This window comes from Cyprinodon tularosa, unplaced genomic scaffold, assembly GCF_016077235.1.
Source record: "Cyprinodon tularosa strain WSP-4 unplaced genomic scaffold, ASM1607723v1 ctg203, whole genome shotgun sequence".
NCBI lineage: Eukaryota > Metazoa > Chordata > Actinopteri > Cyprinodontiformes > Cyprinodontidae > Cyprinodon > Cyprinodon tularosa.
In genome coordinates this window covers 99,387-122,062 of record NW_024038748.1, presented here as the reverse complement: position 1 = coordinate 122,062, position 22,676 = coordinate 99,387, and the positions used below count along the sequence as shown (strand labels likewise).

General features: G+C 39.9%; 1 protein-coding gene across 1 annotated transcript; it reads right to left on the bottom strand.

Annotated features, from left to right (window-relative positions):
- Positions 1 to 24: 24 nt before the first annotated feature.
- LOC119783348 lies at positions 25 to 2,862 on the bottom strand. The gene is made up of 3 exons (XM_038284825.1): positions 2,464 to 2,862; positions 1,372 to 1,912; positions 25 to 53 (listed from the first exon to the last, which is right to left on the bottom strand). The coding sequence occupies exons 1-3, from the start codon at positions 2,794 to 2,796 to the stop codon at positions 25 to 27; spliced, it is 903 nt and encodes a 300-aa protein (XP_038140753.1). The 5' UTR covers positions 2,797 to 2,862.
- Positions 2,863 to 22,676: the final 19,814 nt, after the last annotated feature.

Here is a 22,676-nt window from a genome sequence, read left to right as displayed (position 1 = left end):
GAGGTAGTAGTATAAGGTGCTCAGCTACATTTGTCTGGTGAACACAAACAACACTGCAAAAAAAAAAAAAAACAGTTTAAGTTTTTAAATTTGAGCACTTCCAGTGTCAAGTGATTAGTGCAAAAGTAAACACAAGCAATAGCTTAACATACTGGTAACATATGTAAACACAAAAAAATCACTGTAAAACACACTAAAAAAAAAAAACAGTTTAAGTTTTTAAATTTGAGCACTTCCAGTGTCAAGTGATCAGTGCAAAAGTAAACACAAGCAATAGCTTAACATACTGGTAACATATGTAAACACACAAACATCACTGCAAAACACATTTAAATTAACAAAGACAGTTTAAGTTTTTGAATTCGAGCACTGAGGGCAAAGCCAAAAATCAGACTGAGCATCTTTGAGGTGTAGGCCAACACAACTCAAATGAAACCAAACGATGGGGCAGTTTTCATTGTCACAGGCCACCATGTCATCTTTGGCCTCCGGTCCATGGCACAAACACCATAGCTTGTCAGCTGCTACAATGTTGTTTGCTTTTTCAGCCAGAGGTTTTGCAGCCTTGCAAGGTCTTTTCCTTACAGGATCAGAGCTGTCTGTCAGCGGTGCTCGTTGTGCATCACGTGTGAAGAAGTGGCTGACCAGTTCAGGGAGACACACACGCTCAAAGAACTGCTGTGCCTTTTCAAGGAGTGCATTCCACAGCTTGGGGTCAGGTGCCACACGTAACACGACAATGTCTTTCAGGGTCCACACTACAAAGTCACAATATGCTGCATTAGCAACAAAAATTTGGGTCTGCACTTGTTTGTAGTATGGATGCTCCTTCTTAAGCTGCAGCTTTACCATCCACCATTTCCAAACAGAAATTTTTATCACCACTCCTGCATGCCTCCAGAATGGTATTGTCTCGGTACTTGAATGGGCACTTTATCTCGACACAGCCTTTTCCGCAGCAGGTGCACAGTACAATTGCATCAGGTGATGCTCCAACCTGGGGAAACTTGGGGTTGATAATGAACCCAGACTGGCTTAGCTCAAAGTCACAGTGTTGGTTTTCCATTTTCTGTTTGTACTGTGTTTGCCCTCTCTGTTCATTTTGTCTCCCCCATACAGTGGCAGCACAATGATTGGTTGCACCGCTGTTTGTGCCACATACTGCTTTGACGGTTGAAACTGCAGGGTTGTCCAAATCTGACCGAAAGACTGCGTGCATGGTTGATGCTGTTACCCTTCCTGTGCGAAACCGATACCATGTTGAGGATCTGTGCTGTGATCTACTATGCAATTCTATGTAGTGGGCCTGGTCCTGTGAAATGTCTGCCTTTTTTAACAAAGTTTTGCAGTGCAACCGTAACGCAGACAGACAAATCACTGCAATCCATTTTTTATCACGCAGTCGGGACAATGAATCTGGTGCAGGACATGGCTGTAATGTGTCTGCAAATGAATCACAAAATCCTGGTACACAAGACAAAACAGCAGCTTTAGGTGAGGCTTTCTGCAGTTCACAAAGATATGCGCTCCACTGGTCCTGTGTGCTGGTGTTGCCTGTGCAGGTGCTTGTGACAGTTCTGAGCGCTGGCATGTGTTCGGCCTGACCATCCAAGAGTTGGTCTAGGCTTTTCCGTTTAGCTTTTGATGATGTAAAATTGATCTTGTGTCCCACCTCCGCTCCCACTTTGTTTATGTTGTTCGGTATCATCCAGTATGCAGGCTCTCCTGTAACAGTTGTTTTCTCCCTGCATCTGATAGTGGCCTCCAACTTGAACAGCATGGCAGCTACATGCGTACAGGTCTCTGCTATCCCAGCCATACATGTACAGTGAGCAGATGATATGGCTCCTGATCGGTCAATGATGGCCCAGGGTTTCAGTGGTGTGTCGTTTAGTCTTTGGGAGTGCATGACCTACAAGGAACATAACACAGATACAAACGTTTTAGTGGGATGGGAGTCTTACATATGTTCAGGCAGGGGGGGATTTAGCATTAGGCAATACTAGGCAGGTGCCTAGGGCCCCAAGTTCCTGGGGCCCCCATAACATGTATGTTTAATACAGCTATTCCTGACTTGTGCACTTTAATTATGTTTTTGATATAAATGCTTTCGCTAAAAGGACAGCAGCAAACCATTTGAAAAAAAATGATACAATGAGCGGTTTTGTACTTGAGCGACTTTACAGGCTCTTCTAGCACTTTAATATCAAAAAAGGGCCTAGCGCCAAATCTTGCAAAATTTTTCTGCTACTGGAGACTTTGGCGACCACATTCATAGGGCCCCCTGCCTGTCTTTGCCTAGGGCCCCCATTTTTCTAAATCCGCCCCTGTTTTCAGGCTTATGTTAACTGTACAGACTTATCTTGGACAGGCTGCTATGTAAACGTGGGCATAAAAAAAAAAAATATTTTGATTACTGAACATCATTTAGGAGCTTGCTTGAGAAGCGCTGAGGGAGCTTACCTTTGCAGTAACAACTGTGTTGTTGCACATCTGTGGTCGGTAGGAAAACAGATCCTGAACCCAGCCATTTGTGAACTGTCCGTGTGCTTCCAGTGATTTATATGCCTTGAATTCCTCGCACGTGTAGGCACTGACGCCAAACACTAGGTAAGTGGTTATGTCCACTGATGAGGTCGGAGGCAGTGAAGAGACGTCGGAGCTCCAGTCTTTGCTCCGGAGATCATAGGGATCTATGCCGTTAATATCCGACAGTTTGGCCAAGTAACGGTCCCTGGCCTCGTTGTTAAGTTTTTCCCGGTACGGTAGTTTCGCATTCTGCTTACTTTTTTCCATGTAGTCGGCGAAAAAAACTCAATCCTTTAGTCCTTTTGTTTGGCTGTGCTGCGGCTGTTTACACTACGCCTTCTCCACTCAAAATGGCGTCTTAGCAACAAATGTCACGTGACTGACGGAGACCGATATGCAGTGTTTTGCTTTGTCATGTGATGCAGAGTCTGCAACACTCATGTATTATCTTCACATTTACTCAGTTAAGAGATTTAAACTTCTAAACCTGAATTCACAAAATCATAATCTTTCCTCCAGCTTTTTAAAATGAAAAGTCAACCATTTATTTCATGTTGGTGAAGATTCTCAGCCATCCAGGCAGGGGCGTGCACACATAGACACTAGGTGGTGCTAAAGCACTAGGAAGTTTGCCCTCTATCAAAGAAAATGCCCTTTTGAAACTCGTTTTTTTTTTTATTATTATTAATATTATTAAGATTTTACTGAGGTCGGTTTTGAAATGATCTTTTGAAAACCTGAGCCATTAAAAACGACTGAAACAATGCCCCGAAATGACCGACCTACTTGCGCACAAACGACCCTCTCTCTCTCTTCCTTTGTCACGTGAACTCGCTCGGTCGCCCGCAGGGCGTGCCAGATGCGCAGCATCATAGCAGTTTTCAGATTGCAGGAACGGTCGCTGACAGGCTGCTTCTCCCGTGCCCCATTAGCCAGGTAATATACAGATCAAGCAGAATCATTTTGTTGTGCATTAAAATGTGTCATTCAGCAGCACCAAACACGCATTTTGCCGACTGGTCACCAGATAAACTAGTTGTCTCCTTGTAAGATGCTATTTTACTTTTTATATTTTGTATCCATATTTTCTATCTTAAGTGTATGTATTAGTCTATTTTATTGCATGACGTATACCCACAGTTTTTAGATATTTTTATAATTTTATTTACCTATTCCATATTATAGCTATGTTTCATGTTGCACGATTGTACCATAAAAAATTCCTAGTTTGTGAACTCCTTCACTAACAATGGCAATAAACCTGATTCTGATTCTGAAAGTTTTACACTGTAGCCCAAGTCAATGACAGATAACGTGAGGACGACCACATAGGCTACAAATAATTTTGGTAGAGTTTGCAATTGCAAATACGGAAGAGGATTAGGGCCACTGAAAAAAAAAAGAAAAGTTAACTGATTTTTAAATTTTATTTCAGTTTAGTATGGGAAAAAAGTCAGAATGCTGACTTTAATCTCATAATTCTAACTTTTTTCTCATAATTCTGACTTTTTGCTGAGAATTCTGACTTTTTGCTCAGTATTCTGACTTTAATCTCAGAATTCTGACAATAAAAAAGTCAGAATTCTGACTTTTTTCCCATGTTAAACTGAAATAAAATTTAAAAATCAGTTAACTTTTTTTTTTTCAGTGGCCCTAATCCTCTTCTGTACAAATCTATGTGTTAAGACAAACGTTTTCTGTTGTATAGGTTTTGTTAGGCAACATAAATTAACACATTTTGGTCTCTTTATTGTCTTAATTATATATTGATTTAGTAATTGCAGCACAATACCAAGAAAGGAGGGTTAATCATATTGAAAAATCTTAAAAGCTGTTCACATTTTATTTTTAAGTGGTTTGTGCAGCAGATATTAAAATAGCTATTATTTTGTAGGCTACCATAAGTCATATCCACGTGACAAGACTTCCAGTCATGTTGCCCTAATAGCCCATTATTTAAACTAATGTGGCATATTTGTTAAAGCTATTATTATTATTATTATTATTATCATTATTATTGTCATGATGGTTATTATTAATATATTGTAGCCAGTCACAGCAGGGAAGCTCTATACCATCAACATCTACCAGGACAGGAGATGAGGAAGAGTTCAGGGAAGACACAGAGACAGAAAAAGACCAGGATGAGGGAGAACAGATGGGTGAGGGAAAACAGGGAGATGAGCCAGATGAAAGAAGTATGCTTTAGTCTGTTCTGTTGGTGATGTGACTTTTTTCCATTGAAAAATCACGTTTAGAGAATGTTACAAATAAAAGTCAAATTTCATTCAACATGCGTTTATTTTTTTTTATAATTAAGTGTTACACGTGCGCTAAAAAGTGCCCCCCCCCCCTCCTGAGCACCTGCCCCCCAAAATGTCTGTGCACGCCTCTGCATCCAGGTCATGGTCATTCAAAAGAAAATCCACTGGACTTTGATTCCAAGTTTAGAGACGTTTTACTTCCCATCCAGGAAGCTTTTGTAATTGAAAATCTCTCGAATAGCGTTAAGTTCGAGGCTTTATACAGTAGCCATTCAAACCCTTGTTTTTTTTTTAAACATGCTAAATTGAAACGGACCAAGGGGTCCTCCCCTTTGGAATGGGGGTTGTTTGGCTACTGCAATGCTCCATACCCGTCTAAGTCTCTGAAGCAAAAACAAGGTTTTGATTGGCTACTGTATAAAACCTCCAACTCAACGCTATTCCTGACATTTTGAATTGAAAGAGCTTCCTGGAAGAGAAGCGAAACGTCTTAAAACTAGTAAACAAAGTCCAGTGGATTGTTTTCAACTTGCTTTTTTTGGAATGACCATTTATTTCATGTTTTGATATATATTTGTTTTTTTTAAGGTAACGTTTTTCATATTTTAGATGTTTCCCTGATATTTCTATGAGAATCTCATAAAGATGCTAATTACATATTAAATGGATTCCTTGTCTTCATTGCAGGGTTCGTGGAATCGGGACACAACAAGAATCTGGTCTTCTTACTGAAAACAAAACACAAGAGGACAGAACATAACTAACAGACTGGCACTCTGTCAAACAAAGATTAGGCCAAAGAAAATCTTTGTTTCTTGCTGCCTTTATGGGTCTCTAGCTTAAAAATGTTTAAGTCGGCTGACAGTTATTTCCAATTACAGTATTTTAACTCACTTGTTCGAGTTAAGGTCCTTCGGATGGGCCACTGCAAACCTTGATTCTCCAGTAGTACATAGTAATCCAGCCTCTGGGGATGATTCTGCAAAAACTGTTTTAATCTGAATGTCTGAATTCCCTCATTAGCATGCAGTCATTGAACTCTGCAGAGGCTGAACTAATAACAGGACATTCATTTCAACTAATATTATGGGGATAGCAACTCTTAAGGACTGGGGATTGGTGTCAGTTATCATTGTCTTGATTCTGGAAATTTTTGGTTCTGTTTTGTTTTCTTTTTAGGTGATTCTGTGTTTGTCAAGATTGATATAATTTTTGAATTCTTAGTTTTACTTTCCCTTGTTCCCTTCTTTCAGTTATCTCTTTCCAGCATTTTGATATCATTTATTTTTTGGTCTAGTTCTAGTTGTATTCATGATTTTTATTTCCTTTAACCTAATTTATGTTATGTCCTGTTACAGGACATAACATAACATAAATACATTTATGACATAACATAAACTGGAAAAATTCCTGGTTTCTCTACTCACCTTGAGTAACTTGACCTTTTGAGCTCAGATAAAGATATAGTAAAGAGGAGATATTATGTTCTGGAAGTTATTTTTCTTTTATTGACATGATATGTATTGACTACAATAAAGATTGACATGTTTATGATGAAAGCATGATTTCAAATCGGGTTTCTTCTGCTCAAAATTGTTATTTAGTAATAATGTTTAATTATTGTAATCTTTATCTTTGGAATACCGTTACTTGCAAAAATTGTCTGTCTGAGAACCAAACGTTAAACCAGATGTTACAAGCCAATGATTACTATGTACTTAGAAAGCCGTTATACTATGTACTTTATAATACTCTTACTTGATTAGATATATATGCACACGTTAAAACAATAATTACTATTGTACAATGGAATAAAAAAAAAATCAGTTTCCCAGTTTGCTTCAGAAGATCTGCTTTCAACAATATAAGTGAAATCTTGACAATTGTTGGGATCCAAGGGTTTGCCCTCCAGAGGGCTGTGTGGATCCCTTCCTGTGGGCTTCTATTTCTGTTGGGATCCAGAGGTTTGCCCACCAGAGGGCGCCATGGATCCTCACCTGGGAGCTGGTTCTCTGCGCTCAGCTGATTCCTATCAGCTCTGCTGATTAACCTCTCCCTATATAAACTGTTTGATAGCTTCACTCTGAGCCGGATCGTGGTCATAGTCTTTGTTGCCATGTGCTGCCATGCTTTGCCATTGCCATGCCTGCCTGCCTGAATCTGCTTATCTTTGCCTGTTAAACCCAGCCTGTCAAACCAGCGAACCTGTGAGTTTGAGCTTGTTAATCTGTCCCTGAGTTTAACCTGTGCTCTGTCTTCTCTACCTTCCAGGGCAGAACCCTGTGTGGATCCAAATAAATATTGGACCTTAATCCTGCCTCAGGGACCTGCTAAATCATGACAGAACGATCCGGCCAACAGACTAGCCCAGCAGACTCTATCCACGCTCACCTGGTGAGGCCCGCTCAGCGCCGTCCGCTCCCTCCCGGGTGGGAGGCGCTACGCCGTCACTATGATGAGTTAGTGGCCGCTTTAGCCCCTGAGTTAGCCCCGTGCCGTCCAGAGACCCCTGAGTTTGCCCCGTGCCGTCCAGAGACCTCTGAGCAGGTCGTGAGGGAGAGGTTGTGCCGGCGTTTTTTGGATTATGAGTTGGAGATGGAGCGGCGTCGACGTAATGAGGAGTTGGATCGTAAATGGGAGATGGAGCGGCGTCGACGAGATGAGGAGTGGAATCGTCGAATGCAGGAGATCTGGAGCCGTTCAAGGACCCCTGTTCCTGAAGTGGAACCGCAAGGGACGGCCTCCTGTGTTCCAGTGGAGCCACAGCCGGTAAACTCCTCTGCCCCAGATCCGGAGCCGCAATCGACAGCCTCCTGTGTCCCTGTAGAGCCACAATCGGTGGTTTCCTCTCCTCCTGATGCGAAGCCGCAATGGGCGGCCTCTTCAGTCCCTGATTTGGAACCGCAATCGGCGGCTTCCGGTGCTCCTGATGCGAAGCCGCAATGGGCGGCCTCTTCTGTTCCTGATCCTGAGCCGCAGTCGGCGGTTTCCTCTGAGCCTCCTCCTGAACCGCAGTCGGCGGTTTCCTCTGAGCCTCCTCCTGAACCGCAGTCGGTGGTTTCCTCTGAGCCTCCTCCTGAACCGCAGTCGGTGGTTTCCTCTGAGCCTCCTCCTGAACCGCAGTCGGTGGTTTCCTCTGAGCCTCCTCCTGAACCGCAGTCGGCGGTTGCTGCTGTGCCTGTTGCTGAGCTGCAGAAGCAGAGACGGCGTCTTGCTCGGAGCTTCCTAAAGCAGCATAGACGGCGTCTTCCTCGGAGCTTCCTGCAGAAGCAGAGACGGCGTCTTCCTCGGTGCTTCCTGCAGAAGCAGAGACGGCGTCTTCCTCGGTGCTTCCTGCAGAAGCAGAGACGGCGTCTTCCTCGGTGCTTCCTGCAGAAGCAGAGACGGAGTCTTCATCGGAGCTTCCTGCAGCAGCATAGACGGCGTCTTCCTCGGAGCTTCCTGCAGCAGCATAGACGGCGTCTTCCTCGGTGCTTCCTGCAGAAGCAGAGACGGCGTCTTCCTCGGTGCTTCCTGCAGAAGCAGAGACGGAGTCTTCCTCGGTGCTTCCTGCAGCAGCAGAGACGGCGTCCTCCTCGGAGCTTCCTGCAGCAGCAGAGACGGCGTCCTCCTCGGAGCTTCCTGCAGCAGCAGAGACGGCGTCTTCCTCGGTGCTTCCTGCAGAAGCAGAGACGGTGTCCTCCTCCAAGGCCCCTGCAGCTTCAGAGACGTCGGCCCCACAGCCGGCCAACCGAGACTCTGCCCTGCTGCCGGTCCCTCGGCCGGCCACCTGAAACTTTGCTCTGCTCCCGGCCCCACGGCCGGCCACCTGAAGCTTTGCTCTGCTCCCGGCCCCACGGCCGGTTGTCTGAGACTCTGCCTTGTCCCCGGCCCCACGGCCGGCCACCCGAGACTCAATCCTGCTGCCGGCCCCACGGCAGGCCACCTGAGACTTTCCCTGTCCTCGCCCACCCTGGGTGGGTTGTTTTGAGTTCTGGACCATGTTTTTGTTTCTTTGTCTGGTCCTCCATGCCTGTTTCCCCCTCTGCTCGCCCTAGGTGGGTTGTTTTGTTTTCTGGTTTTTTATTTTTGGGCGTCTGGTATCCGCCCTTGAGGGGGGGGTACTGTTGGGATCCAAGGGTTTGCCCTCCAGAGGGCTGTGTGGATCCCTTCCTGTGGGCTTCTATTTCTGTTGGGATCCAGAGGTTTGCCCACCAGAGGGTGCCATGGATCCTCTCATGGGAGCTGGTTCTCTGCGCTCAGCTGATTCCTATCAGCTCTGCTGATTAACCTCTCCCTATATAAACTGTTTGATAGCTTCACTCTGAGCCGGATCGTGGTCATAGTCTTTGTTGCCATGTGCTGCCATGCTTTGCCATTGTCATGCCTGCCTGAATCTGCTTATCTTTGCCTGTTAAACCCAGCCTGTCAAACCAGCGAACCAGTGAGTTTGAGCTTGTTTATCTGTCCCTGAGTTTAACCTGTGCTCTGTCTTCTCTGCCTTCCAGGGCAGAACCCTGTGTGGATCCAAATAAATATTGGACCTTAATCCTGCCTCAGAGTCTGTGGAGTTCTGCATCTTGGGCTAGCAAACCTGCTAAATCATGACAACAATTACATTGTATCCCTTCTCTCAAACGTGCTAAACAATACAACAGTGTGAAAATAAAAGGATTCTAGTTTATCTGCAACAATAAAAAAAAAAGTAGATAACATTTCATTGAAGCAAACTTATGATTCAGTTTTTTTGTTCTTGTTGTTTGACAGTTACCGCCCTCTATTGGTCAGTACTGAGAATTACACTGAGGCTAAAATACAGCCTAATTTGTGCTGACACAAAAAACTAAACTAATGGTTGGGAGACTTTTTTTTTTAGAAGTTTAGAACAATAGCTCTATGACATTTAGAACGGGTTTAAAAGAAAATGGTAAATTTCTCTGTACACAGTCTAAATGTAACATTGGCAACTCAAAACAGGACCTTTATAATACTATAAATCTTCATTTTATGTGTGTCTAAAATAATCACTGAGACTCCTTTTTGCTAAAATGGTGAATTCAGCTAGAAATCAAATGAACATCTGTTCATAAATTTTGCCTTTGCCTCAGGGAAATGTCTGCAACAAATCAATAAAGCAACATTCCATATAGACTTAGACTACCTTTATTGTCATTTTGTATACACAGAGTGTATACGAAACAAAATTACTATGCACAGCTTTTCAACAGTGAAATGATCATTACCATTTATAAAGTGCAGCAGTGATCAGAATGTAAACAGTGTAGGAGAAAAGGAAAACCAGTTTAAAGTCATGGTGCAAAAGGCATTGATGTGGAAGGTTAGGAGCAGTGCAAAATAAATAAATATGGTGCAAAATGCAGTAGAAGATTGAGCTGTGTTCTATTTAAAGAGATTATGAAAAAAATTAGCCATGTTGGTAGTGCAAATATGATGTTCACAAGTGTGATGCAGAGTCTAGATTAGTGTCTTGATTAGAGTTTCAAATGAAGAGAGCACATCCAGCCAGTCACAGTCAAAGAAACAGGACCACACTGGAAAACAGGCTGATCTCCAAAATCTAGAAACAAAGGTATTGATGGAAGCAGCACAGCTGATATTTCTCTCCAGGATGGTGTCACAGCCAAACAGGAGCAGACCAGATGAAGCTACTCTGAGAAAAAGCAGAGAGAGCATAACGCATAGAGATTGAACTAACAGATTCTGCAGATTGGGAGAACAGAGAAAACAGAACTGAGAAAAAGGGGTCCCTATGTCCTCCAGAAGTCTAAGCCTATAGCAGCATAACTATAGAGATAGCTCAGGATAACCTGATCCACTCTAACTATATATATTTTTTAAGCCTACCCTTAAACGTAGACAGGTTGTCTGCCTCATGGACTGAAACTGGTAATTGGTTCCACAGGAACTTTTAGCAATTCTAGGAAGAACTACCCACCTACTATTCACCTCTAATATCAGTTCTACAAAACAAAAACATCAGAACCTTCAGATTCAAACCCTTTAGTATCAGCTGGTAGCAGACTTACTGAGACTCTAAGGTTTGTGGCTAAAAGTTTCAGTTCAGAGTTTGCAACCTGTCCATTAAGCAGAGGTGTCAACTAACTAAATATAAATATTTAGTTACCATGTTTAAGTAGCTATTTTAAGTATTTCAAGTTTATACTATATTTTACTTAGAACTTTTTGGGGTTTTTTCACTACATTTTAACACAAATATCAGAACTTCCTACTGTTTAACTTATAAAAACTTGTTTGTGACTTCTATACATTTCGATAGCAACATGACAAAACAAAGAAAATCCCCTTTTGGTTTGTTTACAGAAAAACACTGATAACGACACGGATGAAGATGGGAGGCAGGAAACATTGTAGATGATGAATCAGATTCTGAGACTAAGACATTCTTTGTTATACTTCTGTTAAATTCTAAATCTACATGTTGATTATGCTTTTAGCTCTATTTAAATATTACTATTTTTGACTTAAATGCCTTGAACATCAGTGTTCTAAAAGTATTAGTAGGTAAAGTATTTCTTCAGTCTACCAACACAGTGAACTATTTTCTTTGCATATAAGTGTTTTTTTTTCGGAGTGGAGAGATAAAAAGTTATTCTGTATCATGCTGTTGGAGAGATGTGATCTTTTTATGATTTCTGTATTGTCAAAATATGTTGTCTGATTAAAGTTACAGTCTAAACATGGATGGACCAGAGCAGAACCAGAGTCCAATATTCCGCATCATGCAAGGTGAAATTATTTGAGTTTCTTACTATGTTATAATGCTGCTCTGTCATCAAAATTATGACCAAAGTTGCATTATTCTTGATTCATTTATGTTTTGAGGAATTCTCATGAGTGCTGTACAGTGGCATGGTAGGTAGCACCGTTGCCTTGCAACAAGAAGGTTCTGGGTTTGATTTCTGGCCCGGGGTGTTTCTCCATTGAGTTTGCATGATCCTCCTGTGCATGCGGGGGCTCTCTCCGGGTACTCTGGCTTCTGTCCAAAAACATGACTGTTAGGTTCATGGCTTCTTTACATTGTACTTAGGTGTGAGTGTGTGTGTGAATGGTTGTGTATCTCTTTGTTGCCCTGCGATAGACAGGTGACCTGTCCAGGGTGTACCCCGCCTCTTACCGGTAGACACCTGGAGATAGGCAACGTGACCACCGCAAACCTGACAAGGACTAAGCTGGAAAAAATGGATGGATGATCCTCCTCCTGCGTTAAACAAATGCCTATTTTCTCCAACCACTTAGCTGCAGAGTGTGGGATCTTTCCTGCTTAAAGTAGAATCAAAGTGACTCCTTCAAAAACTAATCTACACAGACATATACCCCATGTGGAGCTTAGAATCTCTTAGAAATCCCACAATCCTTTGCATGAAATGAAGTGTAGGCAGAGACATCTCATGGCATTGAATAAAAATGTTATATTCCTTCTGCATTGTATTCTCTATATCACACTTTTGTGTCTTTAATAATAATTTAACTTTATTGATGTCACATTGGAGAAATTAACTCTCTGAATTTAACCCATTCCCTTGCAGAGCAGTGGGCTGCCATTGTGCTACGCCTAAGGAGCAGTGTGGGGTTAAGGGTCTTGCTCAGAGACCCAGAGTGGCAGCCTGTGGGAGTGGGGCTCCAACACAGAACCTAAGGATTCCTAGCTCTATGCCCTAACTACTTGGCCGCCACTCCCCATAGTAAAACTCCCTTTGATTTACAGTGAATAACTTTAGCTTTTACCACATTTGTGTAACTTGCATTCTTTGTAGTTCTTCTTCAGAAAGCCTAGTTTCACAAACATCATGCGTGTCTGTTGTCTAATAGTGTCCAGAAGGCTGTTTAGATATTGCATAACAGGAGTTCCTTTCTGATCCATGATCAGGTTCTCACTGTGATCTTATAAAAGAATATAAAATGAGGAAAAGATGTAGTAGGAATCCCCCAACATCCATGGAGGAGAGCATTGGATAGGAGAACCCCACTGGACAGAGAGAGGCAGGATGGAGATTGGATGGGAGGAGAAGTCTTGCATCTCAGAATCTGCATCGGAGAAGTCCTCGGGTAGAGAGCGCCAAGGTAGTGAGAGGCAAGGGATGGTTTAACAGTCCATCTAGGGCTAAATTAAAAGGCTTTTTTTAAGCCACCTACAAACCTCTTAAGAGCATTCTCTACTTCTTCCTTTGTCAAAATTATTCTCTCTATCTACGATTTTAATTGAAGAAGGCTTGTATCTGATGCACTGCTTCACTATAGTAACAGCCAGATCTAGTCCTTGATTGTTTTTGGTTTTTATAACAAAGTGGATATAAACAAAAGTTCAGATTTTTCAGCTCATGCAAATTTCCCTTTGCATACTTTTCAGATGTGGCGGCTCTCTGGCTCACTGTATTTACCAAAGACTTGCCTTTTGCCTGGCTAGAATTGAGACCACTGTCCTGCTCTGCCTCACAACCCACCTGAGCCGCCTTCTACAACCAACAAATTAATTCTTTGCTCTGGCTATTAGAGGTTGGTGGACCGGAAATGTTTGTATTGATCAGATGCAAAGTCAACACATGGTCAGTGTTGCTGATATCATTACCAATGTTTTTTTTTATTATTTAATCTTGATCTACACTATAAACTATGGATGTTTTGGTGTTTTGTATTTTAATCTCACAGGCTTCCTCCTCTCCCAATGCATAGATGTAAATCCCCTCATCCGACTAACTACATCTATGGTGTTCCTAGGAAGAAAACCTTTAAGGTATGTTAAGACACTAAACCTCTATTGTTGACTTGCAGTAACTACTTTAACCTCTTACACCCTAAGGGGGTATAAATAAATTTCTGCCTGACAAAAACACACAAAAGTAAATAACTTATAGCCTCAAAGCTATTAGATTTAAGAAGAAACTTTTGGTACGTCTGTAAAGGTAAGATGTCATAGAATGGTTTTCTGGTGTCAGCACCATTGTAGCTTTGACCCTGCCTGAAATACTAGGGACAAAATACAAAATATTTTGCATTTTTTGAACCTCGCCAAAATTTTCTTTGAAATAAACATGGCAAAACACCAAAAAAGTAGTACAGACTTTTAAATCTAAATGTTGTGTAAAAATATACCAAATTTGGACTCAATCAGATGAATCATATTTATTTTAGAATGGTATTAGTGAGAAATTTCTTAGGCGGAGAGGCCATTCTGGCACATTTATCCATAAATGTCACCTAACTGTGCCAAATATGTTTTTTACATCAATACTGGGGGTTTGGTAAAATTACGAGGTCACGTAGCAGCTGGACCCGCCGGTGGGTCCGTAGGGTTCAAGGGGTTAATAGAGTTAAGCGGTGAAGACCTCAGGTTGACCACATTATTGTGAGATTATTATCTGGAAGAGGGACCATTTTAATCATAAGTCTATATAATTTATAACCAGTTGGAAAAAAAGATTTCCATTCCCAGTTTAAAATCTACAACTGCTGTTTTGTTTGTTTTCTTTTGTTTCTTCTTTTTTTTGGCTAGTGTCTAAACTCTCAGACCTTGTTCAGCTTTCCAAAAGAAGAGCAGCATTGTCTGACTATACATTACTAAGAATAAGACCAGCAGGGGGTGCCAAAGCACAAGGCTCTGACTACTATGATAAAGAGTGGAATTATCCAAAGTCAAACAATAAAATGTAGTGGTTCACTGTATAAATGTTTGGAAAATTCCACCTTCAGAGGGAGAAAATTTGATTTTAAGTGAAGGGAAAAATCTACCTTAAAGCATCAAGTGCTTAAAAGAGGTGGGAAACAGAGTTTACTGCCTAAACTTTTCTTTGCATGCTATAAAGTGTCATGCACTTTTCTCTGACTTTTTTCTTGTGTTATGTTCATCAATCCCACTGTGAAATGTCTTACTTCTTTTAATCATACATTGTTACACCTTTTTTTAATCTATTCGTCAACTTTCCTGTCATTCTAATTTTGAGTATTAAATATGTCCCTAATATTTAGAACATCTCAAACATAAAAAACATTATTACAATTTAAATTATTTATTATAAGCTATGTCCTATTTACTTGTCTTAGAATAGAATAGAATAGAATAGAATAGAAAATCCCTTTATTGTCTCATAATAGGGAAATTCTGGTGTTACAGCAGCAAAAAAGATTATAGAAAAAGCAAAGTATATAAAAATAAAATAATAATTATTAACGAAATAAAATACTGTACTGTAAAATGTTTTTACAATATAATTACTGTGCACCTGGAGAATAAATAACCAATATACAGCTGTGGACATTTTTTACAGTAATGGATATTTGAAAATAGCAACAGCTTCCCCTTTCACTCTCATGCCATTCTGTCATGTGCTTAAATAAATGTATTTAAATAAAAATGTTCTATTGTTGACATGATCTGTTGATCAGGATTTTTGGTTATGTTCAAGTTTTTACTTTGGGTTTTCAGTTGCACTTAGATTTTTGTCATTTTGTGTTTTACAGTCATTAGTTCAATTTGCCTTTAGCCTAATTTCAGTTATTTTCTAGATAAATTTAAGCCCTGTTGTATTTCTTTCTTCTTACTCTTTCTCCCCCCTTTACCTTAGCTCCCTTCTAACTACTTCTGTCTACACCTGCTTCCAATTAGTTAATTACTCCATTCATTGTTCTCTTTGCCATATATAAAAACTCAAAGCAGTCTCCACAAGGAGGCAGCACACCCCTCCTCCAAAGCTTGTCTTTGCTGGATCGTCATCTTACTTCATTACCTCTTGTGCTGATCCCTGGTCTGATTCCTGTTCACTCTGGATTTGTACTGCTCTTGCCATTTCCACCAATAAATCTCTGAATTACCAGCTTCCTCTGTTTCTGCACTTGGGTCGTCATCTAACCTCCTCAACCCTGACAGTTCTATTCTATTCTATTCTATTCTATTCTATTCTATTCTATTCTATTCTATTCTATTCTATTCTATTCTATTCTATTCTATAATACCGGTATTATATTATATAGATATTTATTGTTCTATATATTTAGCAGCACTAGGGTGGTTTAAGTCTTATTTATCTGACAGATTTCAGTTTGTGCAAGTTAATGATAAATCTTCCTCATGCTCCAGGGTTACCTGTGGCGTACCACATGGATTAGTGCTGGAAAAATTTTCTTTACTATATATATGCTCCCAATCTGTTAAAGTATTACACAGCATGGGATTAATTTCCACTCTTATGCTGATGATACTCTGCTATACATGTGTATGAATCCAGATGAAGCTAAACCCTTACATAGATTACAGGCATGTCTTGAAGACATAAAATCCTGAATGACTCCTGGATGCAAACAAAACAGAAGTCATTGTCTTTGCACCAGAGAAGCTGATTAGTCAGTCAAGCTTGAAAAAGTTCAGTCTAGGCAACTGGACGTGAAGTTTTTCTGGCAGATGTTTCGCCTCTCATCCAAAAGGCTTCTTCAGTTCTAACTAGTGGTGGGGAGCTTTGAGATTAATATACTGTAGGTCTAACAAAGAGTTAGAGGGGGGGGAAGTTGGCTTTGATCCCTCCCACTGGATTGTACCAGATTGGACCAGTACATCTGTTTTGACTCACACCACCCACTGGAGCACAAACTGCATCATCAGAACCCTCCATACATGCCCAGAAACCATTCCCACCACCAACAGAGGGAGGATAAGAGAACAGGGACACATTAGGACATCCCAGAAGAACTGTGGTTATCCCAGATGGCCTTTTCTAAAAACCAACAAGAGGAGGTCTGCTGAGAAGGAAGAAAACAGATAAAGGAAAATCATAATTTCCTATGTTGCTGGAGTCTCTGAAAAACTCAGGAGGATTTTCATCCAGCACCGGATCCCTGAGCAGTTTAAACTTTAGATTTAGTCTTTTGGTAATTCTGAAAAACTTACTTGTAAAAACAAAAAGTTTAACACTCTCACTTTAAATTTTTTATTTACTTTGTATGATATTAATTTTCTTTCTTTCTTAATTTCCAATACCTAACTCTTTACTCATCACTTCATATGGATAATGCTTGGGTGGTTATTTAATCCTTTGTTTTTTCTTTAACTTATTTTTTTTATTATTTTATGTTTCTTTTTTAGATTATTATTGGCTTTGTAGTATTTTTTAGTAAGGTTACTAAAATATGTTTTTTCCAGTTATTAACTATTGTTTGTTTATTACTTTATTTTGTATTAATGGGTTTTCCAATTACTTACAAATATTTTATATTTTAATTTTAGTATTTTCATTTGTATTCACAATTTCTTTTATATTTTCTTATAATGTTTTCAAAAAAATGTTTTATCTAATATAATTAGTTTGTTTATAGATCTAAAATATCTTTTTCTGTATAAAAAAGCAAAACATTTTAATTCACAGAAAAACAGTTACATGCTGTCACCTTTAGTAATACCACTGAATGGTTTCACAGAAATATTTAGCTGTGGGATCATGGCCTGCTGTGCAAAGACTGAATTTGGGAGTTTACTCATTCATACAGCCTTTGAAATATAGAAAGCTGTGTGTTGTTCTCATACTGTGATCATAACTCTTGGCCAACCAATCACAAAGCTGCCTGTTTACATTACTACTACAGTGTGTGTATCCCCCACCAGCTACAGTGACACTAATCTACCAAGACAGTATGACCTACTTCTGTTGGTTTCTCCTGCAGGCGGTAGAGTCACCCTAAGATTGATTCAACGCGCCTTTTGGCAGCACTGATGAATGAACCTGCAGCCTAAGTCACTTTGCTTCATAAAATCTGTCACCTCGCTTTATATTTCCCACGGATCATTTCATAGTGAAGGTTCATGTTTCTTCTTTATTTCTTCTTTAAATGGAGTAAAATGGAATAATACAAATCTAAAATTATAAAGTTTTTTAAATTAAATTGCATGAGCAATACCAGCTTTTTTTTATATCACAGATTTGCTTTTTGCTATTTAAAAAAAAACGATAAACATCATCCAAGTAAAATAAAAATAAAAACATGTAATCCATGAACAACTGAAAAAAAATTCTTAAATTAAGTGTATTTACCCTTAATTTGAGCAGGTAAATGAGATAGTTTGCCGATGGAGTGAGTATTTTTACTCTTAAAATAAGATATTTAGAAACGGTAACTTGAAATAAGACAATGCAATTGAATTTTCTTATTTTAGATGTAAATTGTCTTATTCCATTTGGGAAGATGTCTCTTTTGCCTCCTCAATCCCAGAATTTATTTAAGAAAAAAAAAGGGTTAGATTTAGATTTAATCTAGATTTTTCTTTTTTTTTTTACAGTGCTCAAGTCATAAATGTTATTGGAATCCAGGACCAAGACCTTGTAATATTAAAAAAATATGGACATTTTGATGGCAAAAATGAATGTCAATGTAATAACAATAAACGCCAACTTGCCCGAATATATTAAGAAATATAACAAAAGTGCTTCTATAAGAGAGAGTGAAAGAAACACATTTTTGGGGTACAACATAACCTTAGAGGCATTAATGCTGCTGCTGGCACTTACATTTTTTTAGTTTATAAACCTAAATAGAATTGTCAAGTAGGCTTACTAACTTATTAACTTTATTTACTTTTCAAATAGCTTTTTACCTTTTTTTTCTTGACTTAATTTTTTTTCAAGTTAATTTACAGTAGGTAATATATCATTCAAGGGCTTATCTAATTGGTCAAATGCCAAACTAAGATGTACAGCCATGTAGCAGTATATTTGCTGAATGGCTGGATATAGATCTTGTGCTTCTAGACCTCACTGAGGGACGGGGGGAATTCTGTAAATTGTAACCTGTCCCATAAAGAGTTAAACACCATTGTTTGTAATATGTAGTGGAATTTATTAGGGGAATATTTAAGCCATTATGCTGTGGCCTGGCTAGCCTGTTAGGTTTGATTCTGCTGCAAGGAGGGACAGAGATAAATAAATCGTAATAAAAAGGTGTCTCTCAAATGGAGTAATTCCATTAATGTACGCGGTATTAACTTCTCAGTGGAGTAGTATTCACTGTCTGTGCTTCCAACGACATGCTATATTGCAGTTCTAACATGTACTTCCTGTAAGTGTACTGAAATGCAAATCCTTTCCTCCTAAAATGATTTGATGTAAATCATAAAGGCCTTTGCCTTCAAAGGATTTGCACAAACAAGTCCAAACCTGTTTGCACATGCAAAACTGATCTACAAAGCAGGTGAATTTGGCATTGCTTTTGTTAATTGAGTGAGAAATGTTCTAACCTCAATGTTCTTTTACGGTTTATGGTTGCCCATAAAGACCAGTTATGTTTGAATTATTATAGGTCTACTTTGGTTCACAGATATGAGCAGACAGAGTCAGCTTTTCTATGTTTTTTAATTGATATTTAATGTTTTAAATTCACTTTTCTTTTTTTTTTTTACCTTTCTCCTTTTGATTTATTAATATTTTTACTTTTTTGGATTACTTTAAGATACTGATGGAGTGCACTATAAATGACATTCATTTAAATATATTTTTATCAGTATTAAATCATTTAGTTTTAATGCTAGCCTTCTAAATTTCGCAGCTATTTAGTTGCTATAAAGTCCAACTTATGTTTACCGTAATGCAAGTTCTGGTGTAGTGCTAATGTAAACTACCTATAATCCCTGCATTCAAAACATTATTGCTTTAGCAGGTAGCTGTGCTTCAGTTCAACTGCGCTGAACTTTCCCAGTTAGGACTCTAACCCTACCGTGGAACTGCAGCCCATAGCTCCTGTTCAATTGTAAGGTATTTTTTTTACTTTATAAAAATAAAATTAAGACGTGCCTGCATGCATTTCTATTTTTTCTTAAGATTTTATAAAACTATTAACCTTTCTTTTCTTTCTCTCACTGCTTATTATGCCCTATATTTCTGTAATTCTAAACATTAAAGGTATAGTGGAGGATTTCCAGGTAAACCATCTAAATAGGTGGTCCTCCTAATTGTCAATCATTCTGGTGATGTGCTTACGTAAGGCCATCTTATGTGCTCTGTCTCATTTTCACTCACCGATGGTGAGTCTGACATAGTGAAAATATTGCAAATCTTCTTTTGGGAAAAAAGCTTGTATGAGCGATGCAAACAATAACTTTTAAATAGAGCATGCACGAGGAGAAATGGGCTTGTGCACACTCTCGCACGGGTTTAATAGTTGCTCTCTCTTCGGGGCGGGTACAGGGTTGTGCATGTGCATTTTTCTAAGTGGAGAGAGTGGGTGTTTCCACAAAAACTCGCAAAAATCCTCCACTATACCTTTAATATTGACATATAGATTAATAAACATTTGATGCACTTATAAGCCATCATATCTGCCATTTCACTCTTCTTAAATCCACAATGTGCGGAAATCCATATAATATTAACTATATGTCCCAACATATTGATTCCATGAAGTGTTTGATTTTCCATCGATATACACTATATTGCCAAAAGTATTTGCTCACCCATCCAAATTATTGGAATCAGGTGTTCCAATCACTTCCATGGCCACAGGTGTATAAATTCAAGCACCTAGGCATGCAGACTGTTTTTACAAACATTTGTGAAAGAATGGGTCGCTCTCAGGAGCTCAGTGAATTCCAGCGTGGAACTGTGATAGGATGCCACCTGTGCAACAAATCCAGTCGTGAAATTTCCTCGCTCCTAAATATTCCACAGTCAACTGTCAGCTGTATTATAAGAAAATGGAAGTGTTTGGGAACGACAGCAACTCAGCCACGAAGTGGTAGGCCACGTAAACTGACGGAGCGGGGTCAGCGGATGCTGAAGCGCATAGTGCGAAGAGGTCGCCAACTTTCTGCAGAGTCAATCACTACAGACCTCCAAACTTCATGTGGCCTTCAGATTAGCTCAAGAACAGTGCGCAGAGAGCTTCATGGAATGGGTTTCCATGGTCGAGCAGCTGCATCCAAGCCATACATCACCAAGTGCAATGCAAAGCGTCGGATGCGGTGGTGTAAAGCACGCCGCCACTGGACTCTAGAGCAGTGGAGACGCGTTCTCTGGAGTGACGAATCGCGCTTCTCCATCTGGCAATCTGATGGACGGGTCTGGGTTTGGCGGTTGCCAGGAGAACGGTACTTGTCTGACTGCATTGTGCCAAGTGTAAAGTTTGGTGGAGGGGGGATTATGGTGTGGGGTTGTTTTTCAGGAGCTGGGCTTGGCCCCTTAGTTCCAGTGAAAGGAACTCTGAATGCTTCAGCATACCAAGACATTTTGGACAATTCCATGCTCCCAACTTTGTGGGAACAGTTTGGAGCTGGCCCCTTCCTCTTCCAACATGACTGTGCACCAGTGCACAAAGCAAGGTCCATAAAGACATGGATGACAGAGTCTGGTGTGGATGAACTTGACTGGCCTGCACAGAGTCCTGACCTCAACCCGATAGAACACCTTTGGGATGAATTAGAGCGGAGACTGAGAGCCAGGCCTTCTCGTCCAACATCAGTGTGCGACCTCACAAATGCGCTTCTGGAAGAATGGTCAAAAATTCCCATAAACACACTCCTAAACCTTGTGGACAGCCTTCCCAGAAGAGTTGAAGCTGTTCTAGCTGCAAAGGGTGGACCGACGTCATATTGAACCCTATGGATTAGGAACGGGATGTCACTTAAGCTCATATGTGAGTCAAGGCAGGTGAGCAAATACTTTTGGCAATATAGTGTATCTGCTCTAATATCTGACTGCTTGTGCACCAAACTGGCCAAGAATGAACTGAAATCTGAACAAATAAGTTATTTTAATGGCCCCACCTAATCAACCCACTGATCAGCCAATAGTATTATAGTAATGACAGCATTTCTGTGGTACAAACTGAAACTCCCTCACAAACCCCATTTCTTACTTTGATGAAAAATGGTACAGTGAACGTTTTCCCTATGTGAATGTATGTACTTTTCACCCTTTTGGGTATATTTGTATATAATTATGATATCAGTTGGGGTAATCCTATGTTGTATCTGTACTCAAAATAAAAATAAAAAAAAGTAAAATCAACTGCAGCATCAGGAAGCATCCATGGAGTTGAGTTGATATCGAACATGTCAGGTGACTACCTGACATGTTCGATACAGACTGATTATAATTTACTGAATTTATTTTTTGGAAACAACTTTTCCATCCAAAGCCCTTTCATTTTTACTTTTTCAATTTTCCAAGCACATTCAATGATTCACTTTTCTGAAACTCATTGCTTCCTTTAACCTCTTCACAATCAAATTTAAATATCTCCCTCTTTCCATATTACACCATCGTCTGCGAAAAGTTAAAATTTTACTACAACCATGTCCTGAAGTAAATTACTGACAGCAAACTTTTTTCTGCAAGGCAACAGTGTTACAAACTGCCACTGAGCAGACATTGTGACAACAATAAAACACTTATAAGTGAGAAATTTTAGAGCCACATCTAGCTTTCATGTGAAAAAAATAGCATTTTAGTTTTGTTGTTCTGTTGTCTCTGTAATAGTTGTTTGGATAAACATTTTTGTTAGAATTTCCGTATTTGAGAAATGCACTCTTTCTAGCAGCTTTGTTGAAAGGGTCTGTATGGTTCAGCATCAGCACCATTCATGTTTTCATAAAAAAAAGGGAAACTGTTTATTAATGTTGCGCCGATGCCATGTTTTGGCCCTGATACCGATACCTGGCTGTGGAGTATAACTGCATACTACTTGGATGTAAAATAATTGCAATCATGGCTTTGTCCAGCTGCTGCCTACCTTTGTGAAGCAGGAAAAAACTAATATAAAGTGAATCCATTAGAACGTTTTATTGCCTACCTGGAATGGGTGAGAATAATTTAATACATTTTTGGCTCTAAAAATGGTATCGGTGCCCCATTTGTTGATACTCACCGATACCGATACCACCATTTTAGTGCT

What these genes read in the sequence shown, in the direction of transcription:
- LOC119783348 (XM_038284825.1), bottom strand. Translation starts at nt 2,796, where the DNA reads ATGGAAAAAAGTAAGCAGAATGCGAAACTACCGTACCGGGAAAAACTT. An exon ending in ACACAGTTGTTACTGCAAAG is followed by an intron (nt 1,913 to 2,463) that starts GTAAGCTCCCTC and finishes TGTTCCTTGTAG; the next exon opens with GTCATGCACTCCCAAAGACT. An exon ending in AAAATGGATTGCAGTGATTT is followed by an intron (nt 54 to 1,371) that starts GTCTGTCTGCGT and finishes TTTTTTTTGCAG; the next exon opens with TGTTGTTTGTGTTCACCAGA.